Source organism: Phyllostomus discolor, chromosome 6 (assembly GCF_004126475.2).
Source record: "Phyllostomus discolor isolate MPI-MPIP mPhyDis1 chromosome 6, mPhyDis1.pri.v3, whole genome shotgun sequence".
NCBI classification, from domain to species: Eukaryota; Metazoa; Chordata; class Mammalia; order Chiroptera; family Phyllostomidae; genus Phyllostomus; species Phyllostomus discolor.
The window spans coordinates 14,240,678-14,259,985 of NC_040908.2; the positions used below are offsets into that span (position 1 = coordinate 14,240,678).

Genomic DNA, 19,308 nt, shown 5'->3' on the forward strand with positions numbered 1-19,308 from the left:
GCATGCCGCTCCTCACCCCATCACTCACTAGCGTGATCATAAGCAAATCATTGGGCTGCTCTAAATTTCATTTCCTTAGCTATAATATGGTCTCACAGTGAGCAGGGACTAGCTTCCTACACGGCTTTTCTGGAAGAGGTGAGCAACACCGCGGGCTGGGATCCCTAGAGAAAATTCCCAGGCCTCCTGGGAGTTCCCAGGGTTCCAAGTGGAGAGGAGATTGCCACACTGGACAGGAACACTTTGTCGTTTGCCTCTGACATGATTCCGCTCAGCCTCTCTAAACGGTTTACAAAACGCTCTAACATCCAAGATGCACCTCATTGCATCATCCCATCAGTTTCTTTCGTAAAGGAGACCTAGCCCGTGGGAAACAGAGCGCCGGGCTCCAGCCCTGGAGAACCTGGGCACCAGGGCTGGGCTAACGCAGCTACCCGACCCGGCGCCTTCCCGGGGCGGGGCGGGGGGCGGGGCGAGCCGGCAGGGGGCGGGACCCGGGCGGTTCACGTGACGCCCGGCCCGGAAGCGCTAGCCCCGAGACCCCCGAGTGACCGGGTCAGGGGCTGTAGTTTCGAGTGATCGTGGAGGTCGCGGGGGTCCCTGCAGTGTCGCGCTCCCCTCCTCCGCCGCCATGGCCTGGACCAAGTACCAGCTGTTCCTGGCCGGGCTCATGCTCGTCACCGGCTCCATCAACACACTCTCGGCAAAGTGAGTTCATGCCCAGCGGGGAGAGGAGGGGGCTCTGCTGGGCCTGCCGCAGCCCGCGCGGGCGCTGGCGACCCCCGCGCACCTTCCCCGCCCTACGCCTCAGCTCCCCCCTCCCAGCTTTACCCGCTCGTCCAGTTTCTCCGGTCGGTTCACTTGGTTTCTGTACCATCCAAGGGGCGTGAGGCCTGGGGAACTGTGGAGCGGGTTCCTGTCCCCATCTGGCGGACCCGAGCCCCGGCTTTGACTCGCTGTGTGCCTGATCCTGGCGAGCCACCTTACGCCTCCGCGCCAGTTTCCTCATCTTTAAACGGGAGACTTAGACCAGTTCCTCTCCAGTACCCCTTTCAATGGTGGCGGTGGAGGCCCTGCCCTCCAGGAGCTGTGGGAGTGGTGGGTGGGGGTGGGAGGACGTTCCCAGGCTGGTGCCTGCGAGCTACAGTAGAGGCCATGGAAGCGTAGAGGGCTGCGGCGGCAGAGAAGGGGCTGCCCTATCGGACCCTCACGGAGGAAGGGTTACAGCTGGAGTTTACGTGTGTGGAGGGTGGGGGGTGCGCGGGGGACATCGAGGCAGGGAACAGCAAGGCCAGATGACAGCAGATTGTAACTAATGGCCAAGCTGGATTTTATCCCATAATCAAAGAGAGGCTTTTCAAGGAGGGGGGTATAAGGGGACTAAATAGTAATGGGGGGAAAATACAATACAATAAAGAATTACAATATACAATACAATAAAGATTAAATCAAAGAGAGAGAGAGAGAGGCTTTTGAGCAGAGGAGTGACATGCTAAGAGTGATATGATGACCCACCTGGTGGTCAAGGTGAAGAGTAGTTTGGTGCGGGGAAAACCACCCCAAGGCTGCTGTGTGGTAGATCAGGGGAACTAGGAGGTGGGAAAGGAAGAGGCAGGTGGGAGAGACCAGGTGCAGAATGAAGCTGCAAGGCCTGACCCACAGGCTCCAGAGACAATGGGTTTCTGTCTGAGAGCACAGGAGTGCCGTTCACCCCGACAGGGAGAGCAGGTGGGCCAGCGAGCGGGTCAGCCGTGATGTGTGAGGGCGCGGTGCTGCCGGAACAGGGAGGGCGGTCTTTAGGAGGCTGGGGATTGAGGACCCAGGGCTGTCAGGCGGAGGGCCCGACGTAGCCTCTTCTCTGTAATGTGCAAGGAGGACCGGGGCCCAGGCGGCAGCCCCTTCTTCTGGCAGCCCTTTGCCCCTTTCTCTACCCCCACCTCAGAGCAGGGCCTTCCCTCCCTCTGTCCACCATCGAAGAGCCCCGGGACCCAGAGCCTGGCCTGTCTCTGAACCGATTCCCAGGCACGCATGGAGAGCAGTGGAGACTGGTCTCCCAGTGAGACCTCACCTCTGCCTCTCCCCTGGCAGGCTCCAGAGCAAAGGGGAGTCACCCTAGTCACCTTCTGGCCTGTGCTCCCTGGCTGGCCCTAGCATATTCGTTTTTGAGTCTTTTGTTCCTAGCACACTCCATCAGGGAGGTGAGAAAGGCCCCGAAGAGAGGTCAGGGAGAGAAGTATCCTGTTCAACTCAGCAGGCACGTATAAGGTGCCTACAGGGTGTGAGGCCGTGTCTGGACTCGGGGAAGCAGACAGAAGTGACTCAAAAATGGTCCCTGCCTTTGAGATGCTCAGAACCCGAGGTGGAGGAGACAGATGTGTTCACACTTGGCAATGGCCTCCCTTCTCCAAAGGAAGCGGAGCTCTGGGCGGGGCCCACCTTCTCTCCATGTCAGCTGTCTGTGTCTGTCTTGTGCTGGTGTCCTGAGCCCTGCGGCCTCCTGAAGGTCATTCCTGCCATGAGCCCTTAGCTGTACAGGAGCCTCGCCCCGAGGGCCCCTATCTCTGGGTTGGATCTGAACGCAGCAGAACGAGTCACTCTCCATCGGTCTGTAGCATCAGCCAAGATCTCAGTCAAGTGCTTAGAGCGTGGCTGCCAGGGCTGCCGTCCCCAAGGAGAGATGAGGTTGCTAGTGAGTACCAGGGTAAACTGTAGTGACTCAGCTCCTTAAAACACTCCAAACAGGTCAGGTAGGAAGCTAGAGGATCCTCAGCCTCAGGGGGCCTTACCTTGAGGGGCAGGAAAGAGTCTCCCGGGGCGGGACCCAACCTTTGATCTGTCCTCCGCCTGATAGCCTGATGCAGGGCCTCTCAGGAGCCCCCCCCCCCCCCCGCACCGCACCCCCTGCCTGAGACGGGCCCCAGAACTGGACTCTAAATCGTGTTCTAAGGCCAGACTGTGAGAAGGATGCTCTCCGCAAGAAAGAACTTGGGAAAGTGGCAGCGTACATCCCGATAGGAATTAATTATCAGTTTGAAGTCACAGTCTGACCCGCAGCTTCTGGCGGGGGGGGGACAGACAGACAAGAACGCGATCATGGCAAGTGCTGATGAGCTAATCCACACAGAACTCCCGCGTGCCAGGCCCTCCCCTGGCCGCCTGTCGTGTGTTAATTTAATGAGTTCCAGGAACCACCCTATGAGGTAGACGGACTTGTTGTCCTTGGATGAGGAGACCGGTGTGGGAAGGTGGACTTGCTTGCCCGAGTTTAACTCATCTGGAAAGTTTATATCTGAGCCTAAATAATAGCTCTGTGATCCGTGCTGTTAATCACCACCGTGGGATGGCGCTGGGGACGCGTCTGGCCGTTTTTCGAGGCATTTGGAGTCGTTAGAAACGTGGAAATCACCCATTCTCATCCCCACAATTTAATAGTTGAGTCCCAAGAGAAGTTTCTTTTTGTGACTCCGCCGGCCGGTGTCACACAGAGCCGGGACCAGAACCCGGGTCTCCAAGTTGCAGCCCAACCCCGTTACTTCCGACCACAGTACCCGGAGTCCCTCTCCCCTGGGCTCTTCTGTCCCATCTCCCCAGGCAAGGACGGACAGACAGGTGCCCACGGAAGGGGCGATCCTTTAAGTGGCACCTCCCTGCCCTTCTCTCAGAGCACACCCTCCCCCTGGGGCTGGGCAATGAGCCTCCGTCCCAGCCCAGGGGACCCTGCTGGCACCCTGCTAGGTTTCCCCCTCTAGCCAGAGGCCATGCAAGATTCAGGTGTAGAGTCTCTAGCAGCCTCCTGCGGTTCCTTGGCCCGGAAGGTGAGCGAGTTTCCCTCCCTGGGTCCTTGGGAGGACGAAGGAGAGGGGATGAGGAAGTGAGTAGGAGCACGTGCCGCCTGCTGTGACCACAGGTCAGCCCTCTGCTGGAGGGACCGCTCTGCCCACTCAACAGGTTCGGCAGCGCTGCAGACAGAGATGGGCCTGCTCTGGCTGGGGTGGGGGTGGGCGTCACATACCCACGGGAGGGCAACCCACCCAGCAGGCTGCCCCTTTGGCCCTGTCGCTGGGTCTTTGCAGAGGGCCGCTTCCTGTGAAGTGGCTCCTTCTCCTTTCTGTGGCCGCCTCCACCCCAGGCACTTCTGCTGATGTGGCTCCTGGACACCAAACGTCTCGCCTTCCTCTGCACTGCTACGGTCTGTCTGCCTGACCCAGCGCCTGTCCCCGGGGTTGCGCCCTGCTCTCCTGAAGCCAGCCGGGGTTCTGCACGTAAAGAGCCAAGGTCAAGTAGACACTCACTAAGGAAGGCTCAGACCCCCTCCTAAACAAATGTATGCGCGGTGTGAAGCTCACCCAGCCAGGGAGGGGCCGTGGGGTGACTTCCCCTCCACCAGCCAGGCCCGCTGGGTCCAGGGACCCTGCCAGGAAAGTGGCAGGCAGCCTGGGACCACTAGGCCTCTGTTAAGGAAGGAGTTTCATCATCCCTTCTGTGCCAGCTCTAACTTTTGCCATGGCTGCTGCCCCCACCCTTGGGTCCCATGAGCTGGCGTGGGAGAGTTGCTTCGAAGGCTTCCTGGGCCAGCTGGAGAAAGCCTGGCGTCAGGGGGGCAGCGCAGGAGAGTGGGAAAAGCCTGAGACCCGGAAGCTGTGGGACCAGACGAGTCACAGGGCCTCTCCAAGCCTCAGCTTCATCTGTAAAATGGGCGTGACTTCCCACCTCTCCCCCAGACACGGGTTATGATCTACTGGGGAAGGTATTCTCATTGCACTTAGACAGGGGAGGGCTTGTCCTCACTTATCACTCATCACCGCACGAGCCAGGGCTGCCCTGCAGAGCGGAGCAGCCCTGCTGCAGATCCCTGCGGGAGAGAGCAGCTGACTCACTGGGCCTGACCAGCCGGGCACTGGAGAGGAAATGGCAGAGATTCTGCGGGGAACGGCCACACAGCCAGCGGGTCTGAGGCAGCCACATCACCCACTTCCTCCGTTTCAGTCCGCCGCCCCGGCCCACGTGCAGATACTCTCCGCTCTCAGAATGCTGAGCTTTGGGTTTGCCTGGGCAAGGATGTGTATAGTGACTCACCCCACATCGCATCGAGGGCAGCCCAGCCCAGCCTGCCCTGGAGGCCATGGCTTTCCCTGGATACGGTGTCCACAGAGAATGGGGGGGGTGGGCAGGGGTACAACTGCAGAGCCAGCTCCTCCCATCTCAGCGAGGGGAGGGGAGGGTGTGGAGCTGGAGGCGGAGACTCCTGGGCACCCGCCCTTCTGGGCATCTCACAAGCCTTGTTCCTCAGCCCTGTCTGGTCCCTCATACAAGTAATGAGCTTCATGACGGCATGATGGCTGGTTCTCCTCCTCCTGCAGCACTTTGGGGCTCTGTGGACCTGCTGGGGCAGTAGCCAGAGGCCTCCCACCCACCTCTGCCTCAGCCAGCAGGGTAGGTCCCAGAGAATGACTGCTCTCCCAGAAGCCTCCGGGCTGGAGCCAAGCCTGACTTAACACAAGGGGCTGTGGCTGCCGCTCCATGGAGGGGAACAGGGAGGAGGGGCAGGAAAGAACCTGCCATGTGCCAGGTCTTGTGTATCTTATTTTATTTATTACTTTTGACACTTCATCAGTGTTATCCCCGTTTTATGGTAAGAACACTATAACTCGTCCAGCCTGTGAGGCTCGGAATCAGCTTTCCACGTAGCCTGCTGCCTTTTCCGAACGTAAATTCAAGCACTGGGTCTGGGCCTGATCTGCCTGTCGCTGACTGGGCGAGCCTGAACGTGCGCGCCTCTCTCCACCCCTCCACCCCTCACCTTGGAGTCCCCGTCCGTCGGATGAGGATCCTTGAAGCGAGGCTTGAACCAGACAACCCACCCACATGAAGTGCTCCGCACAGGCCTGGCACCGAGTCAGTGCCCAGTGGATCCTCTGCTTATAAAAACCTTTCAGTGGCAGGTTTTGCAGATGGCCAAGTGCTGTCCCACCTTGGGGGGTCATTGCTGTCATCCCCAGATGGACTGCGGCTGGATTTTGGCTCTTGTTCTGTGCCGCCCGAGGCCCCTCGGTGCCTGCACGATGAACTGAGGTCTGTCTCCGGGCTGGGAGAGAAGCCTTACTCCTCCCAGCAAGCCTGCTGGCCCAACCTCCTCCCCGGCCTGACCTGCTGTCTGGCCCAAAGAGAGGCTGGGGAGGGCAGACCTCCCGGTGACACCTAATCCCTCGGGCCACGCACCGTCCCCAGGCTCTCAGATACAAGAAGACTCCTTTTCCCCGGCTGGGAATGCTGCCAGCCCCGACCTGTTCGGGCAGACCTGCCCCTTGCAGAAGACAGGCCTCTGGGGCAGGAGGAAGGGAGCTCAGCACCAACCCTAGAGCCAGCCCCCCACACGGTGTCCCACCCTGGGAAAAGACAGGTCAGCTTGTCCCACCAGCAGGGGACACCTCAGACCAGGTGCGAAATCAGGACTCTTGAGACGTTGCTTGTGGACTCTGTGTAGTATCTGCCTGTCCGCTTGGAGGGATCTGGAAGTCTCATTCATTCGACCAAAAACTGTGTGAGCGTCTGTTTAGTAATATGCCAGAAGCAGGGGCCTGAGCGATGTGGAAGCCGCTGGGTGCTGGACTCACACTCTCAGGGGACAGTGACTGTGGAACCAGAAAGTGACACGGATGTGAGTTGTCATTACTGTAAGCAGTGTAGGCAGTAGTTGTGGGGGGCTGGGGGGGGTTGGCAGGTGGATCCACCACTAGATCTGGGGGTCTTCTTCAGCCTGCCAGTCCCTGCTCGGGAATGAGCAGATGAGGAGGGGGCCCCACAGCCACCCACTGGCCTCATGGACCTGGCAGGACCTCCCTTACGCCCCCCCTGGAGGAGCCCTGGCTCCTGCCCCAGGAATCCCACCCCTCTGCCCTGCTCACCTGCTCCCAGGAAGTTGGCTCTGTGCCCTTGGTGAAGTTTGACCTCTTCGCTTCTCCTCTGTTTTGCTCAGTTGCCTTGCCCAGGTCTTCCCGGGGCGGGGGCAAAAGTGAGCCTGATGGTAAAACAGGTCTGCCCCGAGCCACGGTTTGTCTGCGGCCCCCACCCACCTCCCATGCCCTGCCCTGCCCTCCCTGGGGATCTAAGAGCGAGAACCTGTAGCAGATGAGGCAGAAGTGAGACCCCAGAGAGCAGGTGGTTTCGTTCTACAGGGAGGGCTTCCTTTCTCCATCGGTCCGGGTGCTGGTGTGGGCCTGGTCCCCGGACCCAGATTTATTTCTATCTGCCTTCCCAGCCAGTCCTGTCGGAACTCCCCGCCCTGCAGCTCTCCTTTGGGCGTGGTCATTCCCAGGGACCACGCGCCCTCCTAACTGCCCCTCTCACTCCACATCTTGGGGAGCGGGTGGGGGTCTCCCTCGGTGAGATGTGCCTTAGGCCTGTTTGCTGACTCTCCCTGGGGAGTAGGTGTTCAGATCCCTGAGCAGATGGAGTCTCCCCCTCACAGGTCTGTGCTACCCTCTCCTTGGCCAGGAGCTCCACCCCGGCTCAGCCCGCCCCTCCCACTTCGCGCATCCAGGCCTCACGCCCTTGCCTTGGGCTGGGGGAAAGAGCCTCCTGTTCCCCTCCCCAAACGCAGGGTGCAGAGAAGCAAGGGCATTTCTGGACAGGATGTTTGTCAAACCCAGACCCTAACTGCTTGGCACAACCAACCAGTGGCCGGTGCTTGGGGCTCTGTGGGGACACAGGAAGCAGAAGGCGCCCCTGCCCTTTAGGAGCGCAGGCTTGTGCACAGCCGACTGGAGCAGGGCTGGGCGCTGCAGTGTGACCACCTTTGGCAGAAGTATAAGAGGGAGAAGTCCCGACTCGGTGTAGAGACAGCCGCTGCCTGCTGGGGGCGCTGCAGAGGGGCAGGTCAGTGCTCACCGGAAGCTGCCGAGGTCTACATTGACCAGAGTCAGCAGCGCGATGCCCTTGAAGTTGTGTCAACTAACCAGTCAGCAGACACAGTCCGAGTCATGTCACTGACCAGGATGTGCAGCCGAGGGAGGGGCCGCTATCTCGCCAGGCGCAGTCTGGGCCGGATCACATGCCCTTGGCCCTGGGCCGGGACCCACCGGAGCGCTTCCAGAAGTGGGCAGCCAGGGAAATGAAAGGTCAGGAAGGCTGGGGCTGTTTAGTCCGGAGATGAGAAGATTCGGAAGGTGGGAAGTCTCCGGCGATCTGAAGAGCTTTGAAATGAAAGAGATCGGACTCAACCACAGGGCCACCGCGGAGCCCAGCAAAAATCAAAAATGAAACTTGGGGGCGGAGCTCTAGTGCACAGACGGCGGACAATGCAGAATGCTGGTGGCTGCCCCGGGAAGGGTTCCGGGCCTGTGTGGGGGCTGAGTGGGGAAGCGTGTCATAATCAGTTATGCCGTCTGCCAGGGTGCTGGCAGGGAGGCCACTCCGCTGGTGCCGGACACTTGCCACCTGCTTTACAGTCTGCACTAGAAAGACCCTCCAAACCCTTCAGGTTACTTGGAGATGACCAGGTGGTCTGTGTCAGGCATTCATTTCCTGGGGCCCAGGTGCCCTTGTAGACCTGTGGCTCTTGATACTTTTGTGCCATGTGGGCCCTTTGATCATCTGGTGAGGCCTAAAGTCGTGTTTTAAAAGGTGCAAATATCCCTGGCTGGTGTGGCTAGTGGATTGAGTGCCAGCCTGTGAACCAAAGGGTCGCTGGTTCAATTCCCAGTCAGAGCACATGCCTGGGTGGCAGGCCAGGTCCCCAGGGGAGGGTGCAGGAGAGGCAACCACACACTGATGTTCCTCTCCCTCTCGTTCTCCCTCCCTTCCTCTCTCTAAAAAAAAAATAAATACGTTTTTTTAAAAATGCAAACAAAAGACTGCAGATTACAGAAATTCAGTTATCAAAACATTAAAAAGGCAGATTTGTGATATAGTAATATCGTAAGTTCATACACTTCGTAACACATACAATTATAAGCAGCGAATCTAATTACTATATTTTGGAGCCGTGATGAGTGTAAATGATACTTCACAATACCCGCAATGACTCCAGCGTGATAATGAGAATCGCTGTGATTTCTGCGTTACCAAGTCGCAGGCCTGCAGTGCTGCATTCATCCTTGGAGGGAATGCCTCATGTCAGTTAGAGGTTCATGACATTTCAGCTGACGGTCCCCAGGCCCCCACACTTTCTAACCACGATCCCGGTGGAAGGCTGCTTGCCGTGGAGACTGCCCCTTCGAGAGGGAACCCCACCCTGGGACAAGCCCCCTACGCATGCCCTCTCGGCATTGAAGGGAGCCAGCTTGTCCACAGGCACCCGCCGCACCGTGGGTCTGACCTTCTCTCTCCCTGCTGCAGGTGGGCAGACAACTTCGTGGCCCAGGGCTGCGGCGGAAGCAAGGAGCACAGCTTCCAGCATCCCTTCCTCCAGGTATCTGCCGCGTCCCCTCCCACCTCCCGTCTCCCAGGCCTCAGGCCAGGGGCCCCGGAGGCCCGGCTGTTTTCCCACCTAGGGTTGGAGCCCTCCCCTGCTCCCAGAAGAGCTGTCCTCTTCGCTCTCCCTCCCCCGAACAGAGGCCAGAGAGCATGTGGCCCTGGAAGGGGGCAGGGGCACAGCCTCTGTGAGAGGCCTGAGCGAGCAATCGTGCCCTGGGCACCGCGAGGCCAGCCCTCGCCACGTGTGAGTCAGGACGCATTTGGAAAACGTCAACCCTCGTGGCAAAACCTGTGCTCCACCCACCGGGAGCCCAGGCCCCGCCAGAACAGGGCAGGCACCCCAAACAGAAAGCACCTCGCTGCTCATCTGGGAAGCAGGAGATCCACATTCCAGCCCAGCTCTGCCAGCAACTTGCTCTGTGATCTTGAATAAGTTCTTGAGCCTCTCTGGCCTTAGTTTCCCCATCTGGAACTTGACCTGGGGCTGGCCTAGGTCGGTGGTTTTCAGACGGGGCCTTACACAGCCTTGGGGTTTGTGTCAAGATGTTTAAGGGGCTTCGGGGCAGACCCAGGAGGCAGTCTCTGGCCTCCCGCACTCGGCAGCTTTGCTTTGGCCTGTTGTATGTGTTAGGGTTGTAGGAAAGCTCTCGTTGGGAGAAAGGCTGTGTTAAAAACGTTGTGTTAAAGGTGGTCCTCCTTCCAGCTCTAAACTCCTCGGGCTCTGTCCCTGCAGGCCGTGGGCATGTTCCTGGGGGAGTTCTCCTGCCTGGCTGCCTTCTACCTACTCCGGTGCAGAGCTGCGAGGCACCCGGACGCCAGCGTGGATCTCCAGCAGCCCTTCAACCCCCTTCTTTTCCTGCCCCCGGCCCTCTGCGACATGACCGGGACCAGCATCATGTATGTGGGTAGGTAGGCAGGCCAGGCTCAGTAGGAGTCCATGAGGCCCATGACCCACAGGGGCCACTGACGAAGCAGTCACCCCCACCGCCACCCCCAGCTCATCTTCACCTCACCCCTGCCTGCCCGTCTCCCACAGGCGTTCACAGACCGCACTCACCCAAGATTTACTGAGCACAGGCGCTGCGGGAGGCGTGTCTTCAGCCCTGAGAACACCTCAGTGAACACGGCCTCGGCCCCTGGGGGCTAATGCCAGGTGTCTGTCCTCTCCTAGCCCTGAACATGACCAGCGCCTCCAGTTTCCAGATGCTGCGCGGAGCGGTGATCATATTCACAGGCCTGTTCTCAGTGGCCTTCCTGGGGCGGAGGCTGGTGCTGAGCCAGTGGCTGGGCATCCTCACGACCATCGCGGGGCTGGTGGTGGTGGGCCTGGCCGACCTCCTGAGCAAGCATGACGACCAGCACAAGCTCAGCGAAGTGATCACAGGTGTGGCCGGGAATGGGGACCTGGGGGCTGCCCTTCCTGTCCTGTCCTGTCCTGTCCTGTCCTCTCTAAGAGCCCAGCACAGAGTCATTCAACAAACTTTGACAAACTCTGCTGTAGGCCAAGCCCTGGGTGAGGGCACGGGGGACCGGCTACTGTGGGCATGCACTGGCTCTCGAGTTGACCGACAGAGTGTGGGGGAGGCCAGAGGCCCTGCAGCCTGAGAAAGGGGTAGGGGAGGAGCCGGATGTCAGAGGAGGCAGAGGGCTTGTGCTGTGATGAATCTCTCTACACACAAACCACTGCATTTGGGAGAGGAGAGAAACGAATGTTTATTGAGCACTTACTGTGTGACCAGCTTGGTGCCGGCTGCTGTGTTTGTCTTCACATCCCCACAACCCCTGAAAGAAGGCAGTACAGCCCGTTTTGCAATGAAGCGACCGCCCTGGTCACTTGGAGATAGGATTAAACCAGCAATGTCTGTCTCCAGGCCTGTGCCACTCAAAAGACCCGCCCACCCCTTTGTGCAGGCCTCTGGACCCTCTGGGGCCTGTGCCCAGAGTGTGTGCCAGTACCTGCCGTGTCCACCTGCTGCGCCCGTCAAGGGCCAGGAGGTCAGGCAGGAGGGCAGTCATGACTGTGTGGTGCCTGCAAAAGTCAGGGGCTGTTGTCCTGTCCCCATGGGAGCTGTCTCCCCTCAGCGTTGGGCCTGCCACCCTGCCACCAGCCCCGGGGCCTTGCTGTGTCCCTGCCTCCCTCACCCTGGGTCTGGTTGGTCCTTTCCCACAGGGGACCTGCTGTGTCCCTGCCTCCCTCACCCCGTGCCCGGTTGGTCCTTTCCCACAGGGGACCTGCTGTGTCCCTGCCTCCCTCACCCCGGGCCCGGTTGGTCCTTTCCCACAGGGGACCTGCTGTGTCCCTGCCTCCCTCACCCCGGGCCCGGTTGGTCCTTTCCCACAGGGGACCTGCTGATCATCATGGCCCAGGTCATCGTCGCCATCCAGATGGTGCTGGAGGAGAAGTTCGTCTACAAGCACAATGTGCACCCCCTGCGGGCCGTCGGCACTGAGGGTGTGTGTGCACGGGGGCTGGGGGGGGCACTGGTCGGGTAGCACGGGGAGCGGAGCGCACATAGGGGTGCAGGTCCAGGGCAGGGACCACAGGAGGGGGTGAGCGTCCTGCCCCGTCCTCCCTCCCTTCACCACGTGCGTGTGGACAGATCCTCTGGCACCGGTCCTGCCGTGGCCAGGAGCTCAGGGAACACGGGGCTGAAGATGAACTAGTCATAAGCCTCTCCCTGGAGCCGACCCGCAAGGAAGGACCAAGCAGTGCGTTCGAGCGCAGACCACTCGTTCTCACGTGGCGTCTCCCCTGCCAGGCGTATCTGAGTGTCCTGGGTCAGGAGAGGTGGCGTTTGAGCGGCGGTTTCCACAGGCAGAGTGGGAAGGAGGCCGCTCCAGGCAGAGCGGAGACACAGGGGGCTGGACACGAGCTTGGAATCTAGTGAGGAGTCCTTCGGGTGAGACACAGGTTGGATGCCTTGGGAAACGATCAGGTCAAGATCGTACCGTGGAGAACCTGGAACATCAGGCAAGTGGATTTAGACTTTAAGTGACGGACAGGGAAGGACCATCACGGGTGTTTGAGCAGGGAGATCACTATGACAATTATGCTTTAAAAGTATGAGACCAGCAGGGAGCATTGGAGCTGCGCTACGGAGCGTGGCCTGTGGGCGGGCCCGGGCGCTGTTTGTGGCCCGTCCGCAGCGAGCTGACAGCTGTGGCAGGATGCTAATCAACTAATCAGTGACACCTGCAAGCGTACTGTTTGTTCCTGCTCATTTTCTTTCTAACAGGACTTTCTGAATGAAGCAGTGCGTTGATTTACATAGTGGTTCAGCTCCTTATCACAGACCGATGGCTCTGAATGAGAGAGCTATGTTTTCCACAGCGGTGAGCGCTGTAGCGGTGATCGCCAGCAGTTCTTTTCTAAATGAACAGGCTAGAATTTGAAAGTATCAGGCAGCAGTGTACACTGTAGGGATAGCTCTTGTTTTGTGAAAGTGTGTGTGTGTGCCTGTGCACACATATTCTGGTCACAATATATATTTTTAATTTTTTAAAGATTTTATTTATTTTTAGAGAGGGAAGGGAGGGAGAAAGAGAGAGAGAGAGAAACATCAATGTGCAGTTGATGGGGGCCATGGCCTGCAACCCACGCATGTGCCCTGACTAGGAATCGAACCTGGGACACTTTGGTTCACAGCCTGCGCTCAATCCACTGAGCTACACCAGCCAGGGCACAATATATTTCTTACTCCTGGGACAGTCAGGAAAGGCAGATTGACGTGGAGAAGGCACAGGTAGAGCCATTCGGCTCCAGGACCGTGCTGGTGGGAGGTGCTAGTGGGAGGGCCACTAGGAAGGGGTGGCAGCAGATCAGGGGAGGCCTTGGGGCCCCCACGAGCTGGCAGGCGGGGCCAAGCAGAGAGCGTGACGTGCTGCCCCCCTCTCCTGCAGGCCTCTTCGGCTTCGTGATCCTGTCCCTGCTGCTGGTGCCCATGTACTACATCCCCGCCGGCTCCTTCAGCGGGAACCCTCGAGGGACCCTGGAGGATGCGCTGGACGCCTTCTGCCAAGTGGGCCGGCAGCCGCTCATCGCCCTGGCGCTGCTGGGCAACATCAGCAGCATCGCCTTCTTCAACTTTGCGGGCATCAGCGTCACCAAGGAGCTGAGCGCCACCACCCGCATGGTGCTGGACAGCCTGCGGACTGTCGTCATCTGGGCTCTCAGCCTGGCCCTGGGCTGGGAGGCCTTCCACGCGCTGCAGATCCTCGGCTTCCTCATCCTCCTGACGGGCACGGCCCTCTACAACGGGCTGCACCGCCCGCTGCTGGCCCGCCTGGCCCGAGGCCAGCCCCCGGCGGACGAGGGCGAGCGAGAGAGACTGCTGGATGCCTCGCGGACTGCCATCAACGACACCAGCTGAGCCTCCCGCGGGGCCTCTGCTGCCACCTGGATGGACCTCGCTCACCCTGAGGCTGAGGCCACACGGGTTCGTGAGCCTCAAGGTCCCCGTCCCCGAGGTCTCGCCCTGCCCCTCCCCACAGGCCCCCAGGACAGCTGCCACCACAGAAGACGATGGACACCCAAGTCCTCCTTTGTCAGCACCTCCTGCAGAAAGGTGTTAGCCAGCCCCCACGGGCCCGAGTGCACTGACCGACCCCACCAAGCTCCCCCCAGGCCCCCAGGCCCCTGTGGCAACACTAGAGCAAAATTGCAAAGTGGAATTGCAGGAACTAATAACCCCAGGAATTTCTAAATCAAGCCAAAATTAATTCTCCAAAAAAGAGAGGTCAGCGAGCAAATTCAAAGCAGAACTAAGTCCCATATTTTTTTAAAACTTGTAAGATATCCCCTAACCCTGCCTGGAGCCCTGGGTTTTGCCGGCTTGGTGTGCTCCCCAGCCCACAGCCTCGTCGCTGGGGCCTCGGGGCCCTGCTCTGAAAAGCGGATGGTGCTGACATTGTGGCCTGGGCACCTTCCAGCCCAGCTGGGCCCGTTCTGTGGGCCTGTTTTTACCAACCTGGGAAGGGAGTGGCGCCTCCTCTCTGCCCACAGCGCCTCCTCCCCAGGCTTGTTTTGGTGTCGGGTGTCCTTGCTCGCACCCCTCAGGGCCTCCCTTCCTGGAGGAGATCACAGGGGAATTCCAGGCAGCCCTCGATGGCAGCTTTTACGAACTCTGCACCTCCTGTTCTAAAGGTGAGGAAACTGAAGCCCAAAGTTATAAGTTGTTTGGCAAGAGGGGTGTCCTGCACTGGGCTCCGGCCACGTAGCCACGTGATCCTGCCACGGGCTGGGACCTAGAGCACAGCTGGTTCTCAGCCCCGCCCGCAGCCCCTTGACCCCGCAGGGCACCCTCCAGGGGGGTGGGTTGCCCAGGGTTCCACCATTCGGAGTAATTCTGGTAGCCCGGGCATTATATGAAGTGCTTGGCTTTCATTCTGTTGAGTAACTACCCCCACAGGTGGGTGCAGATGAGGAAACCGTGGCCCAGCGAAGGCTAAATGACTTCCTTATGGAGCAGGCATTCAAGAAGGGTTTGCTGGATTCCCAGTCTGTAGCCCCACCCACTGTACTGGTCTCACTCTGGGTCTTTGGGGGAATTTCCTGTGGCTGGGATAGAAACGTCACGAGCTGGTGTCCTCCCAGTAACTCCCCCTCCCCCTGAGAGAGGGCCCTGGCACCAGGGACCCCAGGGAGCTGAGTGGCCCCCCTCATTTTGTGGCAGTTTCTGGAGCCTCGGGCCGTTTTCCTGGGCAGCTCAATCTTAAAACACCAAATGCCTTCCTTAGAATAGGTTCTGGGGGAGGGATCTCTGACAAGCAAACCCCTCAGGCTGTGTGGGAATCCAGCAGGTTATTAAGGTTCTTTGGGAGAAGAGGGTCTTTTCATCCCAGCAGTTCTGGGCTGCAGGGCCCCCCAAGTGTCCCTGGGCCAAGGCGTGTGTCCCAGGCAGGAGGAGATGGAGAGTGTGGGGTGGCGGGGACGACAGCCACCTTGTCCGAAAAAACTACCTTAGGATGTTGTTTTTAGTTAAAAAGGGGAAGTTGGCAGTACGGACTTTTCTTTAATGAGGAAAGGAGTGCCAGGGCTAAGACCGCCCTGGGCATTGCCTCTACAGTGTTACTGGAAAAGCTCTAATGTACCAGAGCACAGAAGTCACCCAGCCCCTCATACATTATTCAGATGAAGAAACGATCGCCCAGGGAGAGGGGAGAACTTCCCAAGGTCACACCGCCAGAGACAGCAAAGCCGCATGCCCAGTTCAGCCCTCGCCCATCCCTTTCTGCCGCAGGGAGCGTGGCCAGGAGCCTGTACCAGAAACCGGGGCTGCCCTCTCTCTGCAGGGGGTGCCCAGCCTGTGCCTCAGCCGAGCACGCCTCAGGGGGTGTTCGGGGAGCACTGGGCCTGTATCCAAGTGCCGCCACGGGGGACTGTGTGGATTTCAACGTTGAAGGGTTGGGGGGATTTATCGTGGGACTGGAGGGGTGGCAGGGCATGGGGGTGGGGGGACCACCTCATCAGGCCGGCCACCAGCTCCGGCAGATCGCTTTACCTCCTGGAGCTTTGGGTCTGCACGTGTCGGAAGTGGAGAAGCCGGCCTCCCTCCAGCAGGGTGAGCATGGACATTACCCAAGATTAATAAATTGCAGGGGCTTGTAAGGGCCAATGCACATGGGGTGTCATGTGAGGCTGTTCTGTCCACCAGGGGGTCTGTCGGGCACTGAGGTCCCTGCTCAGCACACGGGCGCGCCCGCTTTGCTCAGAAAACGGGCTTCACTGTACACACCCTCATGTGGTGGAACACAGAACTCACAGATCAGAGGATCAAATAGAAGAAGACTTGGTGCTGGCAGTCGGTACCCTTCCGACCCCCCGGGACGCGTTCACTCCGTCCTTTTGTCAGGGGTGCTTTGGAGGGTGAGGTCGAGAAGTGCTGTGTGGTGCTGGTCACATGGGCAGACCCTCCGGCTGAGTCTGGGGGGCTGTAGGGGACGTCTGTAGCTGTGGCCCTGCCGCTCGGAGCGGAGGGAGGAGGCCCAGAATGGCAGGAGTTTGGCGCGGAGGCCCTGAGCCCCCAAATCAGGATTGACTGATGGACTTCTGTAAACACCGGCTCACACACAGTGTAATTCAAGCCTTCTGCGTTGTAGTGAACTGACCGGGCCAGGGCCCTCACAGGGCGGTCCTGGGGCTTCCTGCAGGGCTGCCCGCCAGGCCCTGAGCTACCCTTCAGGCTCCTCTCCCCAAGAATCTGCCTGCAGGGCAGAAATTTAGGGCCCTGCCAGGTTCTGTTCACCTTCACTTTGTCCAAAGGTCTCTCTCTGCCTAGTGTAAGCAAACAGCGTCCCGGGCAGTCAGAGCTCTGGCCCCTGGTGAGGAGGGCCGAGGACTGGAGCCAAGGGACACGTGGTAGAGGGGAAAGCAGCAGAGTCAGGAGTCGGAGCTGTGACCGCAGCCCCGCCTCTACCTGACTGGGTGACCCTTGGACAAGTCATTTCACCTCTCAAGATCCGGGCTACCCCCCAAAAGGCAAAATTCCCAGCATTCCTAATGCGTTCCTCTCCCAACCCACTGCTAGATCAGTATCACCCTTTCGTACTGGCCTTGGTTTAGAGGCCGTCTGGCCTTTTGTTGACTACATCCTTTCAAAGCCCAAAGTCAGCTGGGCATTCTCTCTGTAGCCACGCAAGTTTATAAATCACCATTCTTCTTTAAGAACTCTTGTCCAAAAAAGATTTTCATGAGGAATTTCCGTCCCAGAATTCAGCAAACTTCATTGAGAACTGATGTGCTCTTTGCTGTGGCTCCACCAAAGAAAACAGGAGAGACGGATGTGTAGAGGAGGAACTCCAGCACAGCCCGCTGTGCACGAGAGGCCTTTGCACGGGGCGCGGGGCAGGTGGTGCAGGAGCGATCAGCTACCTGCCTGGAACTCGGAGAGAGCTCCACCTGAGCCGGGTGCTGAAGGATGGGCAGGCGGTGTTGGGGGGAGAGAAAGAGGAAGTGTTTCAGGAGGAGGGAACAGCTTGCAAAAAGCACAGAAACCTGTGTCACAAGGTGATGTATTCGAGAACCGCAGGTAAGTAGACTGGCATGCCCGGCAGTGAGTGGCCAGAGGCCCGGCCAGAGTGGGGCAGGTGCCCAGATAGTGCTGTGCCCTCCAGGCTTTGCTGAGGCGTCAGGGCTCTGCAGACGAGGGTGCCCCGGGAAGGTTACATGATCCAGATTAGCTGCTTGGGAAGGCCATCTTGTGATACGGGAACAGATCTGGGTAGCGTTAGGAAGCACGGAAGGCCAGTAAGATCACCACTAACTGATTAGGGTCTGGACTGTGGAAATGGCGGAGAGCATGTGCAGAAGAGCCATTCCAGCAGAAGACCGACCTTCTGGGGCCTTGGTTGGAGGACCTTCTATTGGGTAAAGCAGTGATTTTCAACTGGTGTGTCGCAAGCGTTTTTAAAATATGCAATGCCCAACTAGTCAGGGGCACTGACCTCTTTTCCTTGAGATTGTCAAGTTAAAAAAAGGACAACAGCCAATATAAGAATAGCCATCTGGTGCGAATGAATCAAAATTGTATCTTTTTTTTTTGGTCAGATCTGCAAATAATATGTTCATTGGTGTGCCACAGAATTTTAGTAATTAGTTCATGTGTGCCATGAGATGAAAACGGTTGGAAAATTGCTAGTGCAAGGACATTATGCTGAGTGAAATACGTTCATTCAGAAAAAACAAATACAGTATGATCACTCTTCTATGTGGAATCTAAAAAAAATAATAATAGTCCTACCCTGGCCCAGTGGCTGTTAGTTGGAACACTATCCTGTACACAAAAAGGTTGTGGGTTCAGTCCCCAGGTGGGTGCATATGGGAGGCAACTGATCTATGTTTCTATAGCACATCGATGTTTCTCTTCCTGTTTCCCTCTCTCTAAAGTAAATAAACAACCACCCTGGCTGGTATAGCTCAGTGGATTAAGTGACGGCCTACGAACGGAGAAAGGTCGCTGGTTCGATTCCCAGTCAGGGCACATGCCTGGGTTGTGGGCCAGGTCCCCAGTAGGGGGCTCATGAGAAGCAGCCACGCGTTGATGTTTCTCTCCCTTCCCTTCTCCTTCCCTTCCTCTCTGTCTAAAAATAAATAAAAGTTTTAAAAACATAAAATCGATAAACATATCCTCTGGTAAGGGTTTTTTTAAAAATCCTTTCTTCTACCTTTTTTTCTACTCCAATAGAGCAAGGTGGGAGCTCTATGTCTAAAGCAGAATTAAGGAGTGAAGATTTGCTTTGTCTGATTCGTGGGTGCTGAGGACTGGGGGCGCCGCACTCCTTGTCTCTGTGTTGACCCAGATCACTGACAACCAATCATATTTCTGTGATTTGATTGCACCTCAAAGGATTCAATTAAACATTCCTTCCCTTTCCTCCCTTCTATTTCTTTCTAGTTGTGAAATATACACAACATAAAACTTACTATTTTGACCATTATTAAGTGTATTCAGTGGCATTAAATAATGTTTACATTGTTCACGACTGTCACCATCCACCTCCAGAATGTTTTCATCTTCCTGAACTGAAACTCTGTCTCCGTTAAATACTAACTCCCCATTCCTTTCCCCCCACCCCCGTACCCCTCCCTCCCTGGCAACCACCACCCTACTTTCTATGAATTTGTTGTAGGCACCGCATACAAGTGGAATCACACAATATTTGTTCTTTTGTGTCTGGTTTATTTTGTTTAACAGAATGCTTTCAAGGTTCATCCACCTTGTAACATGTGCCAGAATTTACTATCTTCTTAAGGCTGAATAGTAGTCCATTGTATTGTATATACGACGACTTGTTTATGTACTCATCCACTTGGACTTTTCCAGCCATTATGAATAACACTGCTGTAAATATTAGCGTGCAGATAACTGTTCGAGTCCCTGCTTTGAGTTCTTTTGA

At 57.7% G+C, this 19,308-nt stretch overlaps 1 protein-coding gene across 1 annotated transcript; it reads left to right on the forward strand.

Annotated features, from left to right (window-relative positions):
- The first annotated feature begins 469 nt into the window (after window positions 1-469).
- SLC35F6 (solute carrier family 35 member F6) lies at window positions 470-18,094 on the forward strand. The gene is made up of 6 exons (XM_028517486.2): window positions 470-708; window positions 9,337-9,409; window positions 10,148-10,319; window positions 10,586-10,798; window positions 11,756-11,866; window positions 13,315-18,094. The coding sequence occupies exons 1-6, from the start codon at window positions 632-634 to the stop codon at window positions 13,782-13,784; spliced, it is 1,116 nt and encodes a 371-aa protein (XP_028373287.1). The 5' UTR covers window positions 470-631; the 3' UTR covers window positions 13,785-18,094.
- The last annotated feature ends 1,214 nt before the right edge of the window (window positions 18,095-19,308 follow it).